The sequence below is a fragment of the Crotalus tigris genome, unplaced genomic scaffold, assembly GCF_016545835.1.
Source record: "Crotalus tigris isolate CLP2741 ecotype Arizona unplaced genomic scaffold, ASM1654583v1 scf7180000024382.2542628, whole genome shotgun sequence".
In the NCBI taxonomy this organism is placed as follows: Eukaryota; Metazoa; Chordata; class Lepidosauria; order Squamata; family Viperidae; genus Crotalus; species Crotalus tigris.
The window spans coordinates 1,667,324-1,692,035 of record NW_024100552.1 but is presented as its reverse complement, the minus strand read 5'-3'; the positions used below and the strand labels follow the sequence as shown (position 1 = coordinate 1,692,035).

Sequence of the window (24,712 nt, the reverse complement as noted above, 5' to 3'; positions counted from 1 at the left end):
TTGCAGATTAGTGCATCCTTATTTAATTAGTAGATGGGTTAAATCATTCTAGAATAAAGCATTGATTTTTAATTTTATTTGGCAATAAAAGCTGATCATTTGGCTTTTTCTTAATATCAGTTTCATTCTCATGGCAGCAAGTTAGTTCTAGCATTAAAAAAGTTAAAACCTGGCTATTTCCTGGAACTTTTTTTTTTTTTTATAAAAAAACTCTTTTTCATTAGATTGTGCTGCATTGTAGAAGGGATTTATTCTTTTAAATTATTCAAGTGATGAAAAGCCCCCAATAGCTGCATTAAAGTTGACAAAATTAACTGTGACAAATGGAAGCATTCATTTTGCAGAAGGGAATGCTATTTGGGAAGAAAAGTAATTGAGAATGGAAAGAATAGACGTTTCCTCTGTTTATTGAGCTGTAAATTCTAGCATAATGTTCATGTTCTGCAACCTCAAGCCAGAAGTATTTTTCTACCTGTTGAATAGCTTGAACAACAACAATAATACAAGAAATCCACCCAAAGTCCAATTTTTTAAACAGGATTGTTTCTTCCAAAACCTTGGAGTCATAATCTTCATTTTCTTTTAGATCTGAACTGTAAACTAGAAGACAGGACAGACGATGGAGAGTTGATAGATTGTAAGAAAAGACCGGAAGAAGGGGAGGAATTAGAGGAAGAAGCTGTGCACAGTTGTGACAGCTGCCTCCAGGTGTTCGAGTCATTGAGTGACATCACAGAGCACAAGATTAATCAATGTCAACTGACAGGTAAACAATACTTCTCATTTTGTATTTGCTTACACGGTTTGGTTTCTGATTTTAGGTTTCTTCTGCAATGATGCTTCTCTCAATTCTTTCCTATTTCCATCCATTATTATTTTATTTTAAAAAATACACTTCAGAAAGGCTCAAGTAAACATTCTCAGGCAGAGTTGAATGGGTTGAATCTTCATTTACATTGACTGTTTTTCTAGCCTACTCCAGCTTCTTTCCTATAATTTAATAAACTTTTTACTGAGAAAATGGCATAGAATGCTTCTATTTTTACAAATTTGAATTTAGTACAGCTGCATTTAGGGGCGGTGTGGTGACTCAGCAGTTAAGAGGGGCTTATTGACTGGAAAGCCGGCAGCACAGGTTTGAGACCCAAGCACTGCGCAACAGGGTGAGCTCCCATCCTCTCTCTAGCTCCTGCCAAAGAAAGCATGCAAATGAGAGTAGATAAATAGGTACCACTTCAGTGGAAAGATAACAGCACTCCATAATGTCACATGACCACGGAAATGTCTTCCATTGGCTCAATGGCCTTGAAACGAAGATGAGCACCGCCCCCTAAAGTCGGTAATGATTAATGGAATAAAATCCTCAGGGACTCCTTTTCATGTTTAAAAATATGGATTTATGAGAGGATCTTGCTCCTCATTAGAAAGAAATGGTCATTGATGTTTCATTTTTTTTAACTTGTGTGAATTCTAAACAAGTATATTTTGACAGAGTTTCTTAGTAATATTAATATGAGAAGTGATTAGAAATCATTTGACTAACCTATTATAGGCATTTTGATCATGAGACGTATGCTTTAATATGCTTTTCCCTTAACACTTTTATGTTTAGATATGTGGGAAAATAATGAAGATATTTGCATGCACACACATACACACACCAAAGCAAAAAGAAAAGTATTGGGCATTTCCAGGAAAAAAAGGATGTGAGAAATTCAGGTGTCTCAGCATCAACTTGATGTTTAAAATTAAGAAATATGTGGCTCAGTACTGGTAGCAGTCATTCAGTTAAATAAAACAAATCCTTACACAAATGACTTTATTTTTTTCATTTATTTGTAAAAGAAGTTCAGATCTGCCTAAGCTACTGAATATTGATCAAAGATGACACATTTAACTCTATATTCAGTAATAAATTATTATCCTGGAATGAACTATATGTGATCATTGGTTTACCAGATCATATATAGCATCTACAAAATAGTCCAATAAAAGTTATGATCATGAGCATGAAAAGTATCATTCAGAACTCTTGGCAACAGAGCATCCACATTTAGTTCCTAATAATTTCAGTTAAAAAGAGATCTTTAGTCTGGGAAAATATCCTGCAAAAAGCTTTAGGTCCAGATAGGATAGACTAAATAAGGCTAGATGAACCGGTGTGGCCCCATAGTAGTTAGAATAGGAAACTATTTAAGTATTGAAATGTCTTTGCCAAAAAGGAGTTAATGACAGCATATTACTTTTCTGTTGTATTTGTGTTGCTTTTTGTTCTGTTAATATTTGAAACAAAGTGGTGTACACCACGCCTTCCTTTTCATTTCAGCATTTTTAAACAACCATCAATTTATTTAGCCAATTCTCATTTGTTCCTGGCAAGGTGTTGATATCTGTGGGTAGTTTTTTTAACATCTCTCCGTCATTGTTACAGTGTTTTGTTAATGTCTTCCAATCAGTCATTTTGTTTGTCTTCCTAGACCACAAAGAGATGACTGCATTCGTTTGTTGTTGTTTTTCTGACAAAACCTTTGTAATCCCATAATGTATGTCACCTGAAGTTGGGTGTTCAGTTGAGTGACTGCTAGCAGGGGAAGTGAAGCAAAAGGAGAAATTCCTGAAGCAGTACTCCTTAGATACTTTACCCCAGGTCATGCTTGAGGGCAGAACTTGCCATACTAAATGAGGATTAAAATGGTTCTGCCACTTCAGTAAATGTTTTTCGGAGGAAGGGACTGACTCCCCTAAAAATCCTGTGGTCTTGGTGTCACTCTCATTTCTGAAATAATATAAACTAAGAAAACTATATTTGTTTTAAGGTAGAATACAATTATCTTGGTATGTTTTCTAAGTTAGGGTTTAAAGATTCTGTGACTATTTTTACCTACTGGCAAATTTTGTATGAAATCAGTAATGTAAATACAGAACTATGATATTTATTGCAAAAATGATCTGCTCCCGTGTTCTGGAGGATGGTTCAAGTGTATGTCAAGCCTAGTTGGAAGATGCAAGAAGCAAAGTTGTAGGTGCATGGACACACTGCTGTGTACAATTTATATGGTTGTTTTCCCAGTGAACAGTAAAAGAGGGAATGAATCTTTAGATCTGGAAGCTGGGATTGTGCACTTAATACAATATTTCTGTACAGACCTCTTGAGAATAAATATCATGGAATCTTACGTGAATGACAATCAAATAATCATCACAGAAAACTGCTTGAATTAGGTATACGTGTCTATCATGCCACATTTAAATAAAAAAACATAATATATATTGATAATGTATTACTTAATATTGGTTTTGTGACACGTGGAGAGATGGCCATCTTTTCCCAATAAGTAAACTTTATTTAGTTTGAAATGTTATATAGATTTAGGATAAATGCTTTCCAGCATTTGTTAAGTTCTAATTCAAATTTATACAAAAATGAATCAGGATGATTTACTGTCTCCTGATCTTGTGGATTTTGGAGGGATGAAAGGAGTGTTCTCACAAAGACAGTAGCACAGATAGTCTTGTTGTTCATATCTGATTCTGAATGAGCTTTCCCTGGTGAAACAGGGAAAGCCCTTGAAGACTTTTCTACTGGCCCAAACTCTCTTCAGAATTATTTAAGACATAAAATTTCATCCTAGAGTAGTATCCCTCACAGGAAGATATTTAGGCTAATGGACATGCTAGGATACCAATGCATTACTTTTAGGAAGTACGACCACAACTGAACCCAAAATTTCTGTTGCTAAGCGTGACAGTTGTTAAGTGAGTTTTGCCCATTTTATGACCTTTCTTGCCACCGTTGTTAAGTGAATCAATGGCTTCCTCATTGATTTTGCTTGTCAGAAGGTTGCAAAAGGTGATCACATGACCCTGGGACACTGCATCTGTCAAATATGAACCAGTTGCCAAGCATCCAAATTTAGATCACATGACCATGTTGATGCTGCTATGCTCGTAAGTGTGAAAAAAGGTCGTAAGTCACTTTTTTCAGCACTGTTGTCAAGGTCTACCTGGATTAGCCTCACTGACAAATTACAAATGACTGTTCTTGGCCAGCCTTGATCCAAGTTGCTTTTCTTGATTCTAGCCCAGTATAAACTTGCTAACATAAAAGCAAATTTTAATGAAGTAGACTGGACTTCTATACAGTTATACCTGAGATGTGTTTATATATGCATACATATTTTATTTATATAAAAGATATCAGATGAGAATACTTTTCTGAATTTCATCAACTTTTCCCTTTTGAAAATTCTTGAGAATTCGAGAATGCTATAAAACTATTTTTTGAACTTAAATGTTGATACCTGAAACATTCCCATAAAGTATAGCCATACATTATTCTGTTGTGGTCCAGGTTAAGGCAAGGCCTACATGCTTTGCACAACCCAGTCAAATACTTGTCTAAGAAAGTTATTTTTTTGCAGAATATGTTCACTGCACATAAAAAAAGAAACAAGGATCAGATCTCTGCCAAGATAATCCAAACTATATGCCAAGAAAAGCTGAATCTAGCAACCTGTATGAATGATGTAATATTTTTTTTTTATTTCTAGAGCTGATACAAAAGTACTGCTCTTTACTCCCAGGGCTAACTCTTTTAGGCATTTCTCTATCTTGTGAGTTATTATCAAGCACTGAGCACAGTTTTGGGACAATAACTTCAGTCTAAAGGCTTGGAAAGTTTTGTGTTTTTTTTTGAAATTGTACTTTAAAGATATTTGGTACTGTAACTATTCCAAAAATTATACTGAAAATACTGCTGACTATTTTCAGTATTTATATCAATCCAAATTTAATAGATTCTACCAACAAAAATATGTGGTTAAAACATTGAAAAATACAGTTATTTGATGTGCATGGATACCCCTTGAATTCAAATTAGAAGATAAAGAATTAATGCAGCACAATAATGGGCAGTAATCATAATAACTGTATTTATCAATTTGTTTTTCTTTTAGTATAACCTGAAATCAAATCAATGTATTTTTTGTCCAGTTGCTTTTGGAAGTGTCATTCAAAGGCCAAACATGGTTTTAAAGTCGCACAGCGCAGTATGCAAAATAGTTCTGAAAACTAGAACTCACGTGGAGTCACGAAGTAATATTAACATGCAGTCATACAAATATATTAAGAAGGAACTACTGAAGGTGATACTGCTGAGAGTTTTCAACAAACTTATATTGCAATTCCAAAATGGCTGATGATTGCAAAAAAACTTCATTTAAAGGACTTTGTGTTTTTAATTCTTTATTTGGATTGAAAGGTCACCATACCTAGTAGGGGATGTCACGTGGGAATAGTGTAAATGTAACGGAGATCTCTGACCTGTTAATAAGCACCAGAAAGGAGATAGATACCACTCCACAATGTGCCCTAGGGGTCCTTTCCTTTTAAACTTCAAGCAGTGTAGCTGGAACTGCTCAACTTTTTATTTCTTTCAGTTTTACCTTCAGGGGAAAATTGATCGATTTGGAGATGATTATTCCATAATCTCTGAATTTTTCTTTCTCCACATTGCAGTGGGAATGTATTGAAGCTTAAAAAGTAGTATATTACCTCTGAGCATTGTATGCTGAGCCCAAAGAATGTATGGGGACAAAAGTCATATTTAAACAAACTGGTAGCAAACATATTTTGAAGTATAATACTAATATTTTATACTGAAAATATATCTTCAGTATGAAAAACTTGTTATGATATAAATATCCTTCTGATAATTTATATTATAATGTTATGAGATAATGGTATGACTTAACAATATTAAAACCTGAACTGTGAATATTCCAGAAATGTGAAATAATTCTTTGGTGCCAATAATGAGATATTTCGTATTGCATAAACTGATGGACTCCTGCTTCTTGGGACCCGAGTACCATGCTAAGGGGTGAGTTCCCGTTCTTGCCCCAGTTCTTGCCAACCTTGCAGTTCTAAAGCATGCAAATGCAAGTAGAGAAATAGGTACCACTTCAGTGGGAAGGTAACAGCATTCTGGGTGCCTTGGTGTATAGTCATGTTGGCCACATGACCACAGAAATGCCTTCGGACCATGCTGGCTCCTCGCCTTAGAAATGGAGATAAGCACCTCCCCCTAGAGCAGTGTTTCCCAAACTTGACAATTTTAAGGCATGTGGACTTCAACTCCCAGAATTCCACAGCCAGCGTTGCTGGCTGTGGAATTCTGGGAGTTGAAGTCCTCATGCCTTAAAATTGTCAAGTTTGGGAAACACTGCCCTAGAGTCAGACATGACTGGCCAGGGGAAACCTTCACCTTTTCACATTTTATGTGTGGAAAAAAGCAATTTGTGCAAGGATGATTAATTTTATTTTTCTGAAATAACAAAGGAAAGAAAAGGTTTACTTTGATTTTTGCCATCTTTTGATTCATTGCGTCTTCTCAAAATTATTTTTCAGTATAGTGGCGCTATCCTTTTCCAAATCCTTAAGTTGCAACTGTACTTATACAGTAAGAATGAGAAGGTGTCATCCTTAAAAATAAAGATGCCAAAAGGGTGGTTTGTCTATGATTTTTGGAGTAAGAGGAGAACAAGGAAAATAATGCCTAACAGAAATGCTTGGGTTTTTTTTTTCTCTGTGCTTTTCTAACTGTCGATGGAAATAGTGTGTCTCATTTGTTTTTACTACTTCAGTCCAGCAGGAAGTCCAGCTTAATGACTAGAGGAGGGCTGGATGATCCCTGTGGAGAAGGCATTGGAAGGGGTCAGATTTTTCGAACACAACACAAGCCATTATACCAGATGAAAAAGTTAACAAATAGATGAGGGACTAGCAGATTCTTGTTAATTACATTCTTTCAATAAAACCAAAGATTCAGGCAATGTATGCATATTTGAGAGAAATGCATTGTAAGAAAGTCAATGCAGACCACTAATGTGGTATGCACATTTTTTGAAAGCTAAAATGTAACTCATCTTTGATACACACTTTAAAATATCTGAACTTCTCAGAATATTCAGACACTCAGATTAAGTCTACCTTTCATCCTGAAGCATTCTGTACTACCAAAACATTTTCGCTTTGATTTTGGTTTCCATCCATATTGCAGACAAAACAAAGTTAGTCTTTTGACCTCCACCCCCAAATTGATTAGACCATGTCTTTCTTTGTCATTGTGTGTAAGGAGAAGGTTGATTTTTTTTCTCAGCAGAAGAAATCTTTCACAAGTTGAATACAGACTTCTTAAATATATTATGTCTTTTACAAATTCTATACAACATTATTCAAGTTATAGTCTGCATGTATTGGTAACTGGGGAAGAATTTCTCTGTTTGAATATGCAGGTAAATGTGCTTTAGGGATAAGTATTAAAATCAATGTATTTAAGTTGTGCATATACTATTGCTTTTTATACAAATTTTTGCACATACTCAAACATGAAATAAAGTTATTCACAGCATAACTTTACTTTGTGCTTCTTTATGTGACTCACATCTAGATTAGTGCACTGGATTGCGGCTTTAGCTCCCAGAATTGCTCATTGTCTCTGTGATGCAGGGTTCAGTTTTAAAAAAATAGTCTCAATCCAGCATTGACCCTTGCACTGAAATACAAAAGAAACTTTGCAGAGTGATTATATCTCTAGGGCTTGAACTGGAAAACCTATGGCTAGAGGCTGCTATCAGACCTTGTGAACTTTTTGAAAATGTTCACCAAGCTTCAGAACAATGAAATAATGAAACTGACTAAGGAAATTTCCAGTAAATACATAGGTCTTGTATAAATGTTATTTAAACATATTTTTCCCCTGTATCCTGGTCTATTTTCTGCTTGCCGTGTATCAAAAAACATAAGCTGTCTTACAGTAAGTGATATTTGGTCTATCTGGTTTTGCACTTTATCCATGGTAGAGAATCTACAGGTTCTGTTGGAATAGGTACATGTTTGAGAAGATGGGAGCCTTACAGCTTTGATGCTATACACATGATGCTGATTAATATCCATTTCAGTTGGATATTCATACCAAATCAGCTAATGTTACATTTGTGGCTTTGGTAAATAAAATATCCTGGAAAAGGGAGTTATGTCCTGTTAGTTTTCACAATGGATTTTGATTTCATAAATTTATATTGCCCTTAGCTATCTTGCAAGACTTAGGAACACTATCTTTCAATAATTCTGGCCTTTCTGGCAGGGTATATTCAGAAGGTAATGTTAGAGGACTATTATTCCATATTTGGACATTGACCAATAGTGTTCCACAAAGGTTTCATCTTACTCCCTTGTTGTTTAAAAACCTACATGAAACCACTGGGCATTGTTACTTGTCAGTTTGAAGTGGAGTACTGCTAGTAGGCTGGCAGTATTACTAGGTTGCACTTTGATTATTTGGCACTTGTGGTTCTGTTCTTGATAAATGTTTTTCTGAAGTCTGGTCTGGTCTGATGAACATAGTTTCCATTATATAGATTATAGAACTTAAGGATCTTTTTGTTCCTGTAGACTAGAATTAAAAGCTATTAGAGGTTAAGCCCTATAATTAATAAGGTTCTTGCAATACTTTTGGGTAGCGAACCTAAATCCATCCTTGTGCTGAACATGGCTAATATCAATGCAATATCTGTGAGCAGAACAATGTTTATGTAGAAGTATATGTATTATTATATTAAGTAATTTAAAGAAATATATATTTCTGCAATTTTTCCTAATTCTAGAAAGGCATATAGTTAATGTTTTATTTTTTTTTATATTGTTGAAGCAAAACTCAAAAATTATATCCAGAATTATCTCTTGAATATTGGGATAACAGTGCAGATTCTCCTCTGCTGTGAAAAAATATATTTTTATTCAACAGAAGTGAAGTTTAAAGCATTGTTTTAAGATTTACAGCACCATACTTGTGTATATTTGAGCAAATATATTGTATCAGTCATACCAAAATGATTGTTACTTTAAACCAAGATTTGTTTTTATTTTCCCTATCAAAGTACAGATTTCCTTGGTTTACTTTATATTTTCTTCCATGTTCTATTTTGATCAATTTGTTATGATTTCAGTTAGAAATTAGTCCGGTAAAAGGAATTCAATAGAACTAACGATATCTTCCATTTTTTTGCCTGCAGTTTTTCTTTAGAGAAATTTGCCTTTTCCTCTTTATCTTTCCTAATGCTGATATTTAATTTGTAGGTTCCTGCCCAGATAAACTTATCCTTTTGCTTATGTTACTCTGGTGCCACTCAATAAATCATACGACATCTGTGTCATGAACTGAGTGAGTTGCTCACTTCTTTTTTTTCTTTCTGACATTTTCTTTCTTGTTTGTTTGCTAGTTTATTTTTTGTTTCAGTATTTCTTTAGGGACCAACAGATTGAATACATCTCCAATTCAAGCTATGATTTGGCTCCCAGGGTCAGTTTTGTGATGTGTGAAAGTTGTTTGCCCTCAGAGAGACAAAGAAAATTAGTTGTGGATTAATCTGCTTTGACTCCTTCAAAGCAAATACTTAAATCCAATTGTGTTTCTCTTGGGGCACTGTTTTACTAAACCACAAATTATTCTTTTCTTTCTTAGAAAAATGTGATAATCATTCTTTCAAGCTGGTGTTATGTATAAAAATCTTGACTGCATCACCCTTTTATTGGCTTTAGGCATGACAAACAAGCCATACTGGCTGCATGCAAATCACTCATGCATAGTCTTTATACTGTCTGAAAGGGAATTTGTTCATATGTTCTGTATTGCTCTTCATTCGGAGTTCTTGTAAACAAGTCCCATCACTGCCATCTGGGATGAGAAACTAACTCTGCACTTCGTTTTGCCTTACTGGCTTGTCATCTCTGCATCCACTCTGACAATACTAGGAATAAGTTATTTTTTAAAAAAAGAAGTTTTAGAAAGAAAATCATTTGGCACACATGAGTGTTGACATAACATTTACAATGTCAGATTAACCAACGCACGGTTATATATTGCTACTTAATTATGGCATTTTTTAATATGCTAAAAGAATTAAGAGAAAGTAGAAGCTTTTCTTGGTCAAACAAAGTCTTGTGGGAAATGGACTACATCAGAGACAATCCCGTGGGCATGGGTGTGTTTGTGTGTGGGCATGTGCATGTGCAAAATATAAATGTTTTCCAAGATAGCATGGGAAAGAAAGAAGCTTCATCAAAACTGAATTTACCTGTACTAAGGGTTAAGTTGTTTCTATGTTTTCACCTGGCTAATCCCCAGGGCACTGAAGGAACACACATACTTGCTATCCTGACCCTCTTCTGCTCAGAATTCGAATATCAGAATATGAACATACACACACGCAAACACACCTGTCTATCATATATCCTGGTTGCCATAAGACATTCTGTGGGGATCACATTAGGGCAGTTGTGTGGAATTTTTGCTCTTTAGTTGCTGGGTATTGCTAAAAAGAAGGGAAGGTAGAAATTAAAATTTCTTAGCATCAAGCAGGGGATTGAACTAGATGACCTCTAAAGTTCTTCCCATCTCTGTGATTTTCTGAATAGATCCACATAGACAAGTCTGGTATGTGGAAATTACCTGCGAATGCAGGAAAAATCTACCCTTATGCATATGTATGAACAGTTATCTAAGAGATTGAGAAACAAAGTCATGCTTCTCAGTTTCCCATCTGTATAGATAGAGAACAAGGGATAAAGTGAAAATCTATGAAAGGTTGTTTCATCACATTGAAGCCTATGTTCTTCTATATGGACAAACATAATTGTGTTATTTTTTTAATAATAATTACAAAATAGGAGCTTTGAAAGACATTTTATTCTATTTTTCATTGTATCTTATATGGTAGCTTTGACAATTGCATACTCCCAAAATATATACTATTATACAATTACGCTGAAGTACTACCACACAGGCTAATGACAATAACAGTGGGACTTAATGGAGCCTAATCCTACATGGAAAGGAGTACAGTACATACTTGCCCCTGGGCTTTTTAACTAATATATTAATGATATTATTGAGGTTTTTGCCAGTCCAGAGTTTCATCTTCCATTTTCTGCCAGTTGTAATGTCTCTTCTTATTTATGCAGCCATTCCCTCTATTTCAGAAGTTGAACTCTCTTAGAGCATCATTGATCTATTGTAAAAGAGAACACCTGGAAATACACCTCTCAAAAACTAAAGACCTGGCATTTTCAATACAACACTTCAACCCCTTGGCTAGATGATAAATGAAAGAAGAATTAATCAGATCTTGGTTTTAAATGTCTTTCAAGCATTTAGGTACTCATTCTCAATATTTTACCTGCTGGGCAAGCAAGAGAATTATCTATAAGGGCTCCTAAAGTGTCTGGCACATTCCTAAATTTAAAAGCTGGTGTAGAAATAATTTGATCCACGTTGCCATTAAGTTAATCAAGGCTGAAGTTATAATTGGTTACTCTGTGAAAATCAGGTATATTTCTGTAAGACGATTGAAATTTTTGACTTTGTATAATCTAAATATCTAAAAGTATAGCAAATATCTTTGCCTGACATATACCTTAATGCAACTAGAATTCAACTGTGGCAGAGAGTAAGGAAGATGACTTTGTCAGAGATATGTAAGATCCATCATATGATGATGAGAAGCAAAAAATCTCAATTTTAGCCATTCTGATGAGATGTTTTCTTGGTCGGGTCTATCTAGTGCAGATATATCAAACTCGCAACGTCACGTGATGTGATGTATCGGAACTTTTTCCCTGTTGCTGGCAATGGGGTGGGCGCGGTTTCCTTGTGATACGTCTGGCCCGCAGGCTGGCAGTTTGACACCCCTGATCTAGTGGGTTTGAGAGAGAAGTATATTTTGAGGCCAGTGTAAGCTAGTTAAAGTATTTGGCAAAGCAAATCCTTTGGGAGATTTCTTTGGTTCCTCTTACCCTGACTGATAGATTTAAATCCACCCATGAAGGCAGAGAGACAAATCTATTTATCTATTAATACCAGTCTCACTTAAGACTTTAATAAAAACATTAGTAGAATGTTTTTCTTTGTGGCAGTCCCTGAGATACTGGAACCAGACTTTTAGATATGACTCTCTTGGAGCCCTATAAATCAGAATATAAATCTAATAAATAAACAATATGCACGTTTACATGAATTAACTCCAGGTTATAAACATTTAAACAACCCAGATTGTTGGGGGCAATGTAAATATATATATATATACACATTGCTTACCGATGTACACCGCTTAGAGAGTGCTTGCACTTAAAGCGATATATAAGTCTCATAAATAAATAAATAAACAAATTTACTTTACTTACAATTTAATATCCAAATCACCACATTGCAAAAATGGGCTTCCCATTATGGCTTCTGATATTCTGTCCAGTTCTTTATAATAACTGTGTTCTGGATCAGGAGAGAGGATGGCTTAGAACTCAATACTCAGCAACGTTCCAAGTAGCTAACCAGCTTTCTTTCCTGAAGTGATGCCCTGAGGGATATTTTTCTGATATTTTTTTTTTCTCTACATCCCCCAGCTGGATCCAGCCCATTTTCAGACTCAGTCATTCTTTTGCTAGCTTCTCCTGCTAAACCAAATTCACTCCCATTCTATCCAGTTTATCTTGATGATAGATAAAAAGTGGTGTCCTAGGCTTGTTTTACCTCCCCCCACAGCATGTTTGCATGGAAACACTAGAATAGAAAAAAGCTTCACTTAATGAAACTTTACAACTGCTTCCAATAATTATGTCTGGTTGGCAACAGTTTCAGCTTTTGAAATAGGCCAGAACCCTCTCAAACCTCTCATTCTAGGCAGCAATGAAGGTATCTGCCAAACTGCTTGTCAGAGCTTCAGGGGAAAAAAAAATATTCTCTCTGAAACCACATGGGTCCATCAGGTACCTGGAATAGGATGGTGAGGGCAGCTGCTGAGAACTCTAGGGCCAATAGGTTGCGGGTCTGCTCATGGCAGGGAATTGTTGCTTAACCCCCACCCCAGGCCCATCTTAAAAGCTTTATGGACCTTTTCTGCTTTCCCAGAAATAAATGCAAGGTCCTTTTATTTGCAATTGCCTGTCTCCAGGAAGGTTCACTTGATCCTCCATTGGTGGCTGTTTGTGCATTAGAAGCCTTTTCTCTTTGAGTTCAAAACTGTTTCTACCCCCCTCCCCCCACTTAGTTTTGGCTTCATGATGTCCCTGTGTAGAAAGAAAAAAGGCTGGAATATAATTGGAATCATGCAATAATTCCTTGCTCACTATGTCATGGAAGAAGAAGAAGAAAACACAGGTATGCATGCACCATCTGGATGTTAGCCACAGCCAAGTAATACCACTTCCAGTGACATAGCAAACTGCCTTTCCCCTTACTTTGCCCCAAATTCTTAGAAGCTAGGATACCCTTTGAAGCCCATGAGCAGGGCTGTGAAAATTAGTGTGCTGTTCTCTCGGTCTCCTTTACCTCCAACATTTTTTATAGCATTTCAGAAATACAGTACAGTATAATACAATTTCCAATAGCTGGTCAGGAAAAGGTATCTGTTCTATGCCTGTTTTTTTTAGGAACTATGTTGTATCATGCAAAATTCTATATGAATGTATTATTTTCAAAAAGACAAAATAGGGAATTAAATCTGTTTATTGTTTTCAATTAATGTCATTAATACTATTTTCTGGAAATGCAGTATTATAAAATGAAACAAAAGGATTTATATGTAAAATTGGTTTATTATTTTTCATTCAGGCGTAGAAACAATTTTGCCAAGCTGAATACATTAAAATAAATCAAAATTCTAGTTTATCATAATTGAGCTACCTACTGAAACATAGTACAGCTCAAATGCTTCTCCAATTTGAGTAATATTGTAGGTATATGAAATGTATTTGCTAAAAGTAATGGAAATATGACTAGGAGATGTTTTTAATGCAAGAAACAATGAAAACATTATTTGCTGATACAGAAGTTACCAAATTACTCATTGATTTTTTTCAATTGAAAAGATGCAGAAATACCTTTTTAAAACATATATGTTTATGCTGAATTTTATACAATTCAATCTCCAAATATTCTCTTTCAAACAAATGTTAGAGTGGCAGGCAAAAAAATGCTAAAATAAATTGAAAAGTGGCTGTGCATTTGCATCAGTAGCTTTGAAAACAAAATCTGTTTCTGCTTCTTTATTTCTTTTTTTCAATGGTCATACTCCGACTGTAATCATATCTTTGAATGCAATGTCTACCATAAGTATTTTCTTGAAGAACAGAGGTTTATCTCAAAATGGGTTCAGATTGAGATATTTGTAATAAACATAACTTACTTCCTTTCATTTTCTGTGTGTCCTGCTGTTTCTGTTCATCATATCTTTTTTTTTATGAAAATGGTTTTATAAATAAAGCAGCATAGTGAAATTAAGAATCACAACCTTTTTACCCAACACCATTCCTTTAGTTTACCATTTAGTTAACTTGCGGCTGAATATACTCACGTTGTTATCATAATAGGATTTGCTTGTTTTGAGCTAGTTGTAGCTTCCTTTTAAGTAGTAACACAAACAGAAACTCAAGAGTGCTCTAAAAATTAAATATAAAACATTAGGATATTGTCTTATAATATCCTAATATAAAAATTCATTTTTTGATGTTTTATAATAACTTTTATTTATCATTTTTGGTTTTTTTGGACCCAACCCCAACCCTTATAAGTATACATGAAATTAGCAATTATTCCATATTTTATCGGTGATGCAAAATAGCTTACCATGAAATATGGAAATAGGCCAAAGGTCCCAAAACTGAACTTCAGTTTTTGTGACAATTTTGAGGTTGGAACGGAATGTAAATTTTTAGAGCATTCTTTTAAAATTAAAGTGTTATTTTTTCAGATAAACACATTGATCTATCATTTTAGAATTCTTAAAGAAATCAGCGAATACTGATTCTGATTCTCTGACTTTCGTTTTCTCAAATGGACTCCGTAACTTTTCATAGGAAATACAAATGGTTAATGTCTACAATTCCATCCCTTACAATATTTGAAATGAGTCCAACTGCCTAGAAAAGTTGAAAAGTATGTAAGAGGGAGCCAGGCCAGATGACAGATAGCAGTCTGGTAAATCGGTTTGTTATAATTGGATCGTGGCAGTTTTTTGTGAATGGGTAAATTCTCCCTGCAGCAGTCATTTTGCTCAGAACATTTTCTCAAAATGGAAAGCCTGAGTGCTAGAAAATGCTTCCAAATATTTACTATTTTATATAATGGCTATCCAGATTTATGAAATGGGAGGGACAATCAAGTGTCAACATATGGCCTTTATAGCTATAGTATTGTGCTACCTCTCAATTCCCTCATGATTGTGCCATCAAAATTTAGCAAAATTTTGGTCTTACAGCCTTGATTATCCTTTAAAAAAATAAAGCTTAGAAGAAATTGCTAAGCCATGGTTAATTTAATGTAATATTTTGAATTAAAAGTTCAAAAACATGAAAATACCCGCTCACACACACAAACAACCACAATTTGACCCTAGTCCCCCAGTAATATCATCTAGCACTGTATCATTTCAGACCTAGGTATGGTCTCTGTAAATACTGTCACATTTTGAATATGGATTGCGCTGGGTCCTGAGTTTTGCAAAGCACTGCACTTCAGGTGAAATTTTGTGGCAAGGTGTTAAGTTAGGTTTGTTGGCATATCTTGAACTCTTCTTTGCCTGTCACTAAGTTCTTACTTAGCAATTGATTAAAAATGCCCTTTGAGAGAAATCAGTTAACTCCGTCTGAGTCTCCTATTCAAGCAAAGTATGGAATTGCTCCAAAATAATTTATTTAAATCCCAGCAAAAGTCTGGAGATAAATCATCAACAATCAGTTCCTACAGGTATCAAAGGCAGTTAAAACTTTTAACAAAACCAATATGGACATTTGAATCTTATCCAATATCAGCAGGGGCTCATCATCTAACAAAACCAAAGTAGTCTACATCTGTTCTTTATGAGAGTAATAACGTAAATGGAGACAAGCCCATATCTCTTTTTGGTCAATAATGTGTGTAGCTTTGTCAAATACAAAGTGTAGTGAACATTAGAAATTGGAATGTATAAAAAGTGAACAAACAGCTATTTATGGTCCCAGTCAAGCAAAAAGGAAGGATTTTTTTTTCTTTACATGGAACATTACCTCTTTTTGATAGAAAAGAAAAGAATTCTTGATCTTGAGCATACAAGCCGATCATAGAACTAACTTTTCTTCTATACGATATTGAATACATTTACAGTTTAGTAGGGAACACTGATTAAGAATGAGCACCCAATGTTCTCAAGACCATCCCATATTTCTTTTGAGACACCATCACCTGACTTTATTGGTCTGATTTCTACCACTTTATTACAAAGAACAGAAGCCTTGTCTTTGTGATTCAAGTTCACATTTTTAAGTTTCTTCCTAGCACTACAGCTTAAGCTGGGACAAGAACTGTTTATCGTGAAAGGAGCTTGGTATCTCTATAATAGCTACATTTGGGAAATGCTTCCAAGAGCATACAAAAGAATAATATATTTCAAAGCTTTCCCAAGCCTTGTGGCACGATGAGTACAGGGTGGAATTTTAGTTTTGCTTTTAATGAAATCTGCAGACTGATGCAGGTATTGATTACTAGCCATAATTAGGAGGTGACACATGCTCATGAGATTGCACAGAACTAAAGTTTATATTTAAAATTTCTTCCAGCAATTCCCCTGCTAAATCTCCGCAGTCTTATTTTAAAGATGAAATACATGATTTTCAGTTTCATGGGAGAATTGCCTACAGACTCAACAGCATGAGCAAATCTGATATGCATCTGCTTTTGGACTGGCACACATCACCACCACAGATGAGCACTGCCACATCTATCCACAGTGAATCGTATTTGCCTGACCTTGTGGCTTCTGTGCTCCCAAGCATGTATCCGTGCTTCTGTGGAAGTCTTTGATGACTGGAGGACCTCTTAATTGCTTGGGCTTACCTGGCATAATAATTGGACTCTGAGATCAACCCCCCAGATTGAAATATACACAAAATAATAATGAGAAACATTAAATGACTTTGGGCAAATCATGATCCTTTGATCTCCTCAGAGAGCAAACCATTTGGAAAGAAGGAATATATGCACGTCTTGGTCTACTGAATGTAAGAGGAACAAGTTTCTTATGTTGTACCCATAAGAAACTTTCAGAGCACAGTTGTGTTTGTTTTTTGCTATCTGACGTCAAATATACATTTGAACTATTTGTGAGCTTGAATATAATTTTAACTCTTTAAAATATTCATAGACCGATGTTTTGCAGTGTCCTCAAAATATAGTAGTCACGATAAAGAAAGATACTGCAGAGTAATACAATAAGCAGCAGCAGTTTAAATTTCATTAGGTATTTAAAAAGGGGGGGGGAGAGGAAGAGATGGTAAAAAAGAATCCAATGTTATACTTTTAGGTGCAGAGAATTGCAGAACTGGGGATGCCACAATACGCGTCAAACTTTATCCCAGAAAAGGATGAGACTTGAAATGAAATTGCTTCCAGTGTTTCTCAACCTTGACAATTTTAAGGCATGTGGACTTCAACTCCCAGAATTCCACAGCCAGCAATGCTGGCTATGGAATTCTGGGAGTTGAGGTCCACATGCCTTAAAATTGTCAAGGTTGAGAAACACTGGTAGACTTAAGCAATTTAGGTGCTGCCTATATTTATTTAATTTGCCAAGGAGTTAAAATAAACACGTGCAGCTTGCCCTGCGAGTATTAGTAATTTCACCATCTACTTAATTCTCTTCCAAATGTTCAACACATTTAACAATCGTTTTAGTAAATGCTACAATATCTCTGTCAAACAGATCATAGGGTTTTCCCTATGATGCAAATAAAGAACAGTGTATGAGAGAATAGCTCCATGGCTAAAGGCTTCTTTACCCAATTTTGTCATTTTTTTTCTCTTGTTCTGAGTCCTTTTTTGTTTTTTACAATTTTGATTTCCCCTTTTTCCTTCTCTTCCTTACTACTTGCAGAAAATGAGTTTGATTTTAGTTTTGAAATGAGGACTGTGTGTAGCTTAAGAACCACATGTTATCCACTTCTTTATGGAGAAGCCATAAAAAGAGGAAGGTTTCTTCATAAGCTTGCAGGTCTTCAAGAGTTGTGCGTAGGTATCCCATGGAAAGGAACCAAAATAAATAGGGATAACTTAACAGATGCTTTTTCTATACACTGGGAGTCCATAGGAATTGCTAAACAGGATCTAGAGTCCTTGTTATTTTATTTATTTTTAAAATATATCTGCTGCCCTTCAAAATCATATTTTTCCAGGACCAAACATAGTATACTGTAATCCCTAAGTGACTTCACACGTAGAAGTAAATTTCACCAAAATTACCAGAACCTGTTTTAGAGGGAACCTGGATCAGATGGGTACTGTTCTGTTCTGCACATATAAATTTAATGCTGTTTTGAGCTCAGTGAGATCCCCCCCACCCAGTAAATGTTCATGAGGTGGCAGCCTTAGGCATTTACTTTATGGACATTTGTGGTGTTGATATGTTATTAATTTCAGAGTAATAAAATTCTTCTGGGATAAGGAAAAAAGCCAATAGGTATAACACAAAAATAATATGCTTGGTTCTATTCTGTGATTATTATATGTTTTGGAGTTTCTTTTTTATTTCCAAATGATCTGGAAGTTAGGTGTTTTACATGATTTTTGTAAATAATACAAGACTTCATAAGAGCCAATGCAGTACTTAAGCTATTTTCTTTGTTCTACTTTCATATGTGATTGTTAACAATCAGACAACGATTTGTGTCTGATTCCCACTGACCTGAGTAAAATTCCAGATGGCAGGAGAGTTGGACATGACCTTATGTTTGCAGCCCTTGTAGTTAACATTTGTACTAATCAATAAGTTCTTTATTAAGGATAAGGTTGTGAATTCCCTGTGTATACAGAGTAGAAAATATGTTCTTAGGTTGTCTTTATTTATGCTAGTAGTTTCTAAAATTTTACAAGGCTTTCAAAAATCATCATTACTACTTTGCAGCATTCAGTATTTTGGGTCTGCAGTTCATCATGATGTTATTTCTAACCACTTCCTTTGGTTCAAGTAATTGCTCCTAGATTTCAGAGAGCTCAAAATATGTTAATCTGGCTGCTTTGCCATAGCTAATGTGAAAACAGCAAGCAAAATTGGTCTTCATGAGAGAAATATTTAATTTTGCTCATCATTACATAAAATGTCATTTGCCTTCTTTTCTGTTTATCTTACCTTCCTTCTCTTTAACAATATATTCATTAAAAAATAGCTACTAGAATGAAGAAAAAGAAAAAGCCAACAGAACAACATAAATCCATCCACGAAAAATCCTTATAAAGGAGAGACAGTAATAGTTTTTCATAATAAAAAGGACTTATTAAAAGGATACTTTCTTTGTGGATGAAAAATGGATGTCATAAATACTTTATATCACACAGAGCTATGCTAACATTGTCTTCAAATGTTGATTGCCTATGGTAACAGGTTTTTTTTATATATATATATAAAGGACTGAAATTGAGTTTGGTTTCTTATTCTTTTTATAGTCATTCTTACCAGTTATAGGGAAAATCCTGATTTTAAAAAATATCCTAAAAATGGCTAAAGCAAATCACATAGAAAGAGAGCAATGTACAAAGTTTGTCTTCCTTCTATAAACAAAGTGCCAGAGAAAAAGAGCTGGTTTTGCAACTTCCGGTAGGTCTGGTTTTCATGCATATTTTCCAGACTTTTCCTTAGAATCCCAGCAATATGAAATGTGAGCATATCGTTACTAGTAGATATATTTGATGTCACTGTTATCCTTGCAGCTAGGGAAGTATTTTTTAGATAGCCCCCAAAAGTGGATGCCAGAGTTGCAACCCATGAATTTTGAAGATAAAATAAGGGGATGAGATGGCCTGATCAGGCATATTCATAGTGTTTTCTATAAATACATAAAGACTTTAAGATTTCCAAGGTTCCTGGTTAGGATGATTCATAACTGAAGTCCACTTTTCCTGAGGGATTAGGCACCAGAGTTTGTTTTTTGTTTTTCCAGCATAGCAACTGAATTTCATCATTCATTTTGTCATTTAGCAAAAGGAGACAGCTTCACCAAAAAGTAAAAATGTGAAGTAAATGAAAGACATCTGTGTTTACTATATTTTTTTAACATTTTGAAAAAGCTGTGGTGCTAGGCTTTCTTTGAAGAGGGGAGATGGAGGAATCCCCATTTTATTAATAGCATTTAAACTGCTGTCTTTTTTTAAAAAAACAAAACATTTATTTGATGGCATGTATGTTTTAATGGATGTTTGAAAAATGCATTATGCCCAAAGTGTTCATAGAAGACTGATGCCTGGCAGTAATCCATTTCTTAACTTATGTACAACTGTGGAGTTATTAATGCTGGTCAGGTTATGTGCAAGGATTCAGGAAAATTCTTTATTCCTCATTGACTCCTGACAGTTATTGTACCTAGGAACTGGGTAACGTGTTCTGAAGTGAGCAATTATGGAAATGTTTACTTCACTGGCTGCATGTAAATGTGTGCAGAGAATGTACCAGAATTTTTCCTTGGGGGTATTTAATTCTCTCCAGGGCAATGAAAATCAAATGATTTCTTTTTTTCCCCCTCAAAGCTTTTTTTTTAAGTGCTATAATGCAGCTGAATAATGATGAATGCAGTAGATGGAAAAGAGATAGAATAAGAGGAGTACTAACAGATCAGGAAAACAAATTTTAAGATAGAAGCTAAAACCAAAGCAGCTCAGGGGGGTTAGAGAGAGATTGAAGGGAAACTTATCCTATCTCAAATTCAGAGGAGAAAGCACATAAAATGGAGGTTTATATTCTGGAATGGCACAATGTATTCAATTCATCTTTTATTATTTTTTTCCCTTCTCCAGAGGGGTGAGCAATAGCCTCAGTATTGTTCACATTGAAGGGCATCCCATTAGCTCGTTAATTGAACTGCAGCATCCATGCTTGCTCTCCCTGAACTGTTGATGGGAGGAATCCCCATATGGATGCATATCCCTGAAATTTCTTGAAATGCAAGTGAATCTCATACAAATCAGAATTAAATGACTACTCTGACTTAGGCATGTGTGTGCGCGTGTGCACAAGCTGTTTCGCCACATTTGACATTACTGCAGCCATCAAGGGAAAGGAAAACCTTTGCTGGAAAAAAAAGTATGAATTGCAGCATTGTGCAAGGGTTGAATCGAATGTTATCCACCCTTTAACGCTGGCTATATGTTTATGTATAAGGAAATACAACAATGAAATATTAGGCCTAGTTTGCCAGGCATAGCACTCATTCTGCTCTTTATAATCTAGGAGAATAGGAATGGTGCCTGTTGTATTTTGTACAGTATATCAGTTGTGTTAATCTGTTTTTCTTCATCTGTAAAAAGGGCCACCTTTGGGGAGGGTACAGATTGCCCTCCACGTCGTACATGTTTATAACTTGAGTGTTGCATGGTTTTTAGTATGGAATACCTCATACTTTCCAGTACATTGAAAAAAAAAAGAAGTACAACTTTTATTATGTATTCTAACCCTTTTCTTTTTGTAGATGCTTTTGGGTATACAGATATTCAGTTGGGACAAGATCACAGTTGGGACAAGAATTTCCATGGCTAAGTAATCCACATGTCCACAATACTTAGTAAGGGCAACCCTGGCATTGTTGCCATGGTTAAGCAAATCCCACAGGCTGTTAGGTAAGGATCCATCTTAATCTAAGCCACTCCTTCCATCCCAGAACCTTGGTATTTCCAGGATAAAGGACTCCCTCACTTTCAATTCAGCCCAACTGCCTATTCCTCTCACATCTCTGTCCCAGCACATGGCTCTGGGGCTGCTTGCCATGCTGCAGCTCAGGGGGTCTTGGCTGCAAGAAGTCCCTAAGCTACAGTGCAGCATGAAGCTGCCACCACCTCTGGAAGCTTCAGCTATCCCAGCCCAGCCTTGCAGTGTTTGCAAAGCTGCAGCATCCTGGGAAAAGCGGCAAAAGTGCAGTGCAAAGTCACAGCATCTCCATGAAGGGTTCCAGTCCAGCCGCACTCACTCTTGGTACCCTGCATTCCAAGCCCCTGCCATGCCATCTCATCTTTGCTGTTTTCTTGTTCCCATTGGGCATGTCCGCCCAGACTCTTTGTGTGGCAGCTTCTGTCTCCACGAATCTTTCTTCCCCAAGTCTTGTGAGAAAACCACAGTGTGTGACCTTGAGAAGAAAATTTCAGCACCTAGCAGCTTCCTTGGTGAAGGGCCAAGCAGGGCATGTTTGGTTAGCATTAGAAGGAAGAAGACGGAGAAATTCATGTAGGGTGGCAGGAGCTGAAGAGTGCAGGGAGCTAAAAGGGCATGCATGTGAGGAAAACATGTAGGTGGACATGTTGAAGCAGTTCTGCAGTTTAAATGCCCCAATTTTGATCACCTGACTGTGCGGTAACTTTGGGGACCAATCATATGTCCCTTTGTTCAGCAGTGTTGCAGGTTCAAAGGTCCCTGAAGGTCATGACTCAAGGACCTCCCTGCACCTCCCATTCTGGTTTGTTTAATCTTTTAAAACTTCCACGGAATGTTTGGAGAATTCTGTTTCCATTCCTGCAGCTTCTCTTGAGGTTCTTTGAACCATTCCTAGGTCTGGAAGTCAGAAACAAGAAAACCTAGTTCAAAATATTGATCACTGTTATGGATATTGGAGACAGATATACTCATCCTTGCACCTTTAGATTTGAATGGTAATATAGTGAACAGTGGTTTCTATGTGTAAAGCTACAGTTGTAGATGAATCACCACAAAGATAGCTTTGACATTAATTCAAACCATAATGTTATAATTACTAAAACATTAATCACGTTTCCATGATTCAGCCTTTAGTTTACTATAGGCTATAGGGAAAAACTTGCTTCTTAATTTCTGAGATCTTTCTGCTAGATTACAAAAATTGTCATTGAGAATAAATATTAGTTGAAAGCAGCCTCAGTGTTTGTCATTTGAGTAGAATAAAATAACATTAAAACTTGTTGACCTTTCTTCCCTTAATTTTGTGTGTGTGCGTGTGTATATTTCTCCTGAATTTCTGAAGGAGGGGGTTTCATAAAAAAGGGTTTTATGTCTTGCAGAAAATTGAGTTTTGTAGACATTACCTAACTCTTGATTTGTCACACTGGGATCAATAACATTTCGCTGCTCTTAAACACACAGGATCACAGGGGACACATAATGTTTTTTATAAGTGCAGTAAAGTTAACGTGTTGTTGAAACAAAAACTCCTCTGACAGTCCTGTAATAAGTACACTCTGAAACTAGCAAATTATCTGTAATGCTAGGAAAGGCAGGAAGAAGTGCTTAAGAGTACATGAGTGTGCTTTTGGCACTAGGAGCAGCACATGGAGTAAAATTAGGATGCAACTTTTCTTGTTGTTACGCACACCACAGCAGCAACAGCAATTTATTTATAAGGTAGCCAAGGCCAGCAGTAGTTTCCAATGGAATTGTCTCCATCGTAAGAACATCTATCAAAATAATACTGTACGGATAATTATGACAGTGATCACTTTTGATGCTGCTTGTGACAGCATGATTGGCAAACCATACCTTCCTCCTGAGTATTGTGGCATTTTGTTCAGGTTTGTTCAGCTTACATTTTCTTTTAATATTTTTAGTTGCAAGGGCTAATGAAGCCTTCAAAACAGAATTCTAGCCTATTTGCCAACTAGCATGCTAAGCTATATTATACCACAGATCTTTATACTTGAAAAATAGAAAAGAAATGAGGCTAGAGTGAGCAAGGAAGGCTTCATAGTGGAATTCGTATCTCTCTCTTTAAAATAAACACACTCAAAACAAAATACACGAATCTGTTCCTCACAGCCAAGATGTATGAGCAGGAGATACTGCTAGTGGCCTGCTACTGGCCCTACAGTGGCCGTTAACACAAATATAGCATTTTAACATTTAAAAACCAGGAAACAGCTCATTTTTCACCATCTTCAAGGCAATGTGCTTTATTTTAAAAAGAGTTTTCTAATAGTATTTCATCAGCATGGGGAGAAGAGTTGAGTTACTGTAGGTTTATTTAGATAAAAGTTCTGCAATATCTCGTTTAAGCAAAAACATCTCTGGCTCAGATTTATAGGCTGCCTTCTTACTTATTATTTCTAGTGTGCTACTGCAAGTTATACTCTTGAGTAAAATTGTAATGTGAAAAGTATGTGCCTACTTGCTGGTTGGACTTCAGTTATAAGAAACTTCATTCCTTATTCCTGATACTACCTACAATGTATGCATTTTTCTTTGCACAATTTTATTTTTCCTACTAATTTCTGCAAACAGTTCTTGAAACATGTGATGGAGAACCAAGATCTTATTTAGGATGAGAGGATTCAGATGCTGCATTTGCTATTATATGCTCATCTCCACTCAGAATCTAGCGTTATACTAACATCTGTGAAGGGATATTTTAAGGCTTTTTAGACAGATTACCAGCATAAATATTGAGAGTGTAGAGAAGGAGAGAATGTTAAACAAAATAAACTAATCGCTTCATACATTTTAATGGATGGATAGCCTCCCCCCCCCAAATACTCTTAAGGGAATGCCCAGCCAGATAGTCCCTGTGGTCCCTATCCCTCTCTGAATATGATTCCAGAAAGATATTAATGAAGAATCATTTGCATTTAAATATAGCAAACTTTCATAAACACTCTTATTGTTTTTGTAATAATAGTAGAAAGAAA

The 24,712-nt window shown here is 35.7% G+C and overlaps 1 protein-coding gene across 8 annotated transcripts in view; it reads left to right on the top strand.

Annotated features, from left to right (window-relative positions):
* The window catches only part of ZNF521 (zinc finger protein 521), a 292,154-nt gene that overhangs the window by 42,469 nt on the left and 224,973 nt on the right, over window positions 1–24,712 (top strand). For all 8 annotated transcript variants that reach the window (XR_005554885.1, XM_039328617.1, XM_039328616.1 and 5 more), the window contains one exon: window positions 587–766. Coding sequence is in view for 5 of the 8 variants with exons in the window: in XM_039328610.1 (XP_039184544.1) it covers window positions 587–766 (180 nt within the window). In the remaining 3 variants the exon portion in view is untranslated. The remainder of the gene's footprint in view (window positions 1–586; window positions 767–24,712) is intronic.